Source organism: Cornus florida, unplaced genomic scaffold, assembly GCF_030987335.1.
Source record: "Cornus florida cultivar Cherokee Brave unplaced genomic scaffold, ASM3098733v1 CherokeeBrave_3.0.0_Hap2_Chr02, whole genome shotgun sequence".
In the NCBI taxonomy this organism is placed as follows: Eukaryota; Viridiplantae; Streptophyta; class Magnoliopsida; order Cornales; family Cornaceae; genus Cornus; species Cornus florida.
Window position 1 is genome coordinate 38,253,584 of NW_026775572.1, and position 3,977 is coordinate 38,257,560.

Sequence of the window (3,977 nt, forward strand, 5' to 3'; positions counted from 1 at the left end):
CATCCAATTGCAGAAACTACAGGGGACTAGCATGCCATGCCTGTACCGGGACCGTACCAGTGTACCACCATTGTCACAATTTTCAGCTTTTTAGGTATGTCAAGACAGGAGTGGTTAACAGACAAATCAATGAGGGTGCCATCATCTTCCAAATAATGAGATACCTGCCCCTCTTTGAACACTAATATCAACATTGACCTTTTGGCTACATTTATATTTAGCATGTGATCTATGTGACAAAAGCAAACTTTTGTGAGACAGTATTGGCATCTAGCATATCATGACATAAATCTTGTTTAACAGCATGAGAGAGGGGGATTTGACCTTCAGATCCATTTAATTGGCATTAACGTGTAAAATTTAGAGTGGACAGGAAAAACAGGAACTCCTGTAACAATTGTGGAACTTGAAAGTATTTATTATTATTATTTTTTTTTTTGTGACATTCATCCATATGATATGATCTCTCCTTCTTTTTAAAGGATATATGGAGTGTTGGAGCTTGGGCAATATTGTGCCTGTGTGCTCGTTTGCTTGAAATTTCGAACAAGATCTCTACAATTATCTAAGTGTGAGTGTGTGTGTGAGAGAGAGAGAGAGAGAGAGAGATGGTAGTGCAGTAAGATATGGCAATGTAGAAAGGAAGACGTACGAAGCAGGCAGCACCTGAAGCATGGACGTGAGCCACTAGAAGTATTTTGTATAGTGGGTTGCCTTTCCAAATGTTTTGCTTCTTATGGTAGCTCTTTGTATCATTAGCCACTACCACCAGCACACCCCACCACTATTTGTCCCATTTCCTCTGCTTTGTGGCAATACAGGACCAATTGTTTGTGGGTCCTAGCTAGCTAGCTTTCTTCAGATCAGCTAATTAATGGAGTCTCTTCCCATTCAGGATCAACAGAGCTAGCTATTATCTCCAAATATTACTTGATCTTCCCCTTAATTTGTTCCAAGTACATTTCACATATATTAATTTCACTTCCTTCTTAATTTAGCATTGAATTAAGCATATAACATTAACCTCTTTACCTGATTTCATTATCATTGTTCCTCATCTATCCACTTCTAAGGTGGCCACTTTGTCAAAATATTTATTGAAAGAAAGTACTCATGATGAGTCTTTGATTTCTTTTTTAATGGACACATTTTTCTCTGGATTTCTATGGATAATTATGCGGCGAGAAGAGTTTGAAACAAGTGCGTGTGTATATATATATTTAGTCATGATTGTGTGTGAATATATAATTCGCTGTATTGGAATCATGATATGGTTGAAATTAAGATGTTATTGCGCACTTCACGCTTTGTTTCTGATCTCATACGGCACAAGTGAAGGCAAATACTACTGGTTAACATAGACAAGTAAATTGAAAGCAAAAAACAGAACAGCTCCTTCTCAATGAAGTAGTTTTTCAGAACTAGTACTAATGGATTGGTTTGAAGACTCAGCCTTGAGATAAGCTGTGTTGCAGGTAACTTCGTCCAGCTCTCTCAGACCCGAGTAAGGACTTCCGATTTGGAGGTCAGTGAGCATTTCGCGGAGCTCTGAAGCCTCTTCCTTAAGCCTTGCATTCTCTTGGACGACCCTGTCATGGCACTCGGACACATGGTTCAACTGGTCTATAAGGTGGTGATTCTCTGTCTTAAGCCGAACCACCTGCGACCACAGCTCGTCCAGGTGCTTCTGCTTCCTCATCCGCGACCTACGCGCAGATTCTCTGTTGGAAATCATTCTCCTCTGCTTCCTTTCGTCGATGATGCTTACTTGATGCTCCTCTGCTTCATCAGAAGTCGAGTTGTTGCTCAAGCACGCATATCCGGGACTGAACTTGTAGACAGGAGGCGAGTTTTGAGAATTTGGCAAGGTGGTTAGGAATGAAATATTCATATTGTTTTGCATCACACCGGTGTTGTTAGGAAACGCGGTCATGATTTCAGGAACTAGGTATTGGATTCCCGGAACCTCGGATGTAAGCATGGCTAAAAAAAATGAGCTAAAACTTGAAGGAGGTTTGATTTGCAGGGGATTATGTAGATGTTAGGACTTAGGAGAGCTAGGGCAGCATTAGGAATGGTGTGGTTTTATAGGAGAAAGCTAGATTAGTGGGCCAGATTGAGCAACAGTGTAAGGAGCTTAAGGAATTAGCATCCACAGTAGTAGCACTTGAAATATGTATCTGGCATGTATGTAATGTGTATTTATGGAGGATTTGTGTTTTAGATAATGGGAGAAAAAAGTGTATGGTGTGGGGTGTGTAATTATTTGGAAATGGAATATTTTGTTTTAGAAGGAAAAGCAAAGCAAATGAAATATGGTGTTAAAGTCAATCTTGCAAAGAGTTTGCTCTAGGAGTACAACAAATATGAAAATCATATATATTTAACTCCAATAACATACACCTTACGATTGATGAGGAATTATAGGTCAATTGTAAACGCTTATTAAATCAAATAGAATTTTTTATGTCATTTTTTATAATAGTTTGGTGACTCAAAAGATCACTTAGATTTGGAATATGAGGTTTATTATCCATATAGTTAACATCAAGTACCTAAATTTTCAGACATCTCTTTTTTCTTTAGTTTTTTATTGTTTTTTTTATTGGCAATGACATTTTTCTAAAGTTAGCATTCATCTGAGCTTGACAAAAAGGTATAGACATTAAATTGGATCTGAACTCTTGTATGAGATGAAATTTGCAAAAGGGTTGGCTTGTTTGGCTTGTTTTGTAGAAACAGAGACAAAGTTTGTGTGACTTGATTGCAAATTAAGGCAAACCTATCATGGATATGCATGTGCTCACAGACAAGCAAACATATGTATATGCCTATTTCAGAGTGTGTAACCCACCATCTTAGTAGCAAAAATTGACCATTTTTCACTCTTTGGTCACAAGAAGTAATTCATTTGCAAAAACAATTTTATATTCTCTCACTTCTCATGCCAAACTCTTCTCTCTCTGTCTCTCTCCTAAATAGTATAAAACAAACTTTCATTCTTGGAGTATCTGATTAGTTTGAAAGTGAAATGTTCTACCAAATGTAATCTATTGTATGAGAACTAAGATGGTGTCATCTCACTAAGATTATAATAGGCTGGTTTTTGCCTTTTTATTTAGTTGCCTATCCATATGTCCTTGAGAGCCACTGCAATTTGATTGACAAATGGAAAAAAAAAATGAGCCATTTGCAGTTGGGCAAAAACTTGCAACTAGAGATGCTTTTTTGGTATATTATTTATATAATAGAGTGCACTCAAATATTGTATATCTATCTATTTTGTTTGATATGCTTTTAGGGTTCTGATGATTTCCCACTACACACCTCTCTTATATTGCAACTCTAAAGAGTATATAAAAATTAGGAATGAGTGAAGAAGAAGGTCCATGCATTACATCCAAAGGGCATGTTTGGACATCTTTGTAAAGGGTATTCATGTATCCAAAAAGTTAATGTAAAAAGCGTGTAGCCTTTCGATTCCATTTTATATCAATATTTAAAATGCTATGAAGGCGGGTATATAAAATTGGATGCAAAAGGAATATGGCATGACCCTTACTGGAATTCTATGGATAAACACAGTGACAAAGACAAGTCGAAGAGTGGAGCTTGGGTTAATTTCAAATATTACACACAACACCCACACACATAAAGGAAAGACAACTTGAGCCTATTTTATTTGAGGATCTTTTATGATCACTTAAAAGTAAGTACATAATCAAATTGATTTTTGGATTCTGCAATATATATATATAACACCAATATGTTAGGGACTATTAGTTAATTCTATGTTACATTAATAGTTTTTGTCACCAATCTGTTAGGTATTCTGCTAACAAAAGAAGATCATAATGAATATGTGATTGTTTTCTCAATAGATTCGATCACCTCTGTTTGCGGAGGAATTCTATGCACCGAAATTACATCACCTTGGTGCACAGTTCACAGTTTAATGCAGGCTGCGCGGAGCCCCA

At 36.8% G+C, this 3,977-nt stretch overlaps 1 protein-coding gene across 1 annotated transcript; it reads right to left on the reverse strand.

The window, feature by feature from the left end:
* Nucleotides 1-1,271: 1,271 nt before the first annotated feature.
* LOC132286624 (basic leucine zipper 43-like) lies at nucleotides 1,272-2,179 on the reverse strand. Its single transcript, XM_059788988.1, has one exon. The coding sequence runs from the start codon at nucleotides 1,979-1,981 to the stop codon at nucleotides 1,400-1,402; it is 582 nt and encodes a 193-aa protein (XP_059644971.1). The 5' UTR covers nucleotides 1,982-2,179; the 3' UTR covers nucleotides 1,272-1,399.
* Between the last annotated feature and the right edge of the window lie 1,798 nt (nucleotides 2,180-3,977).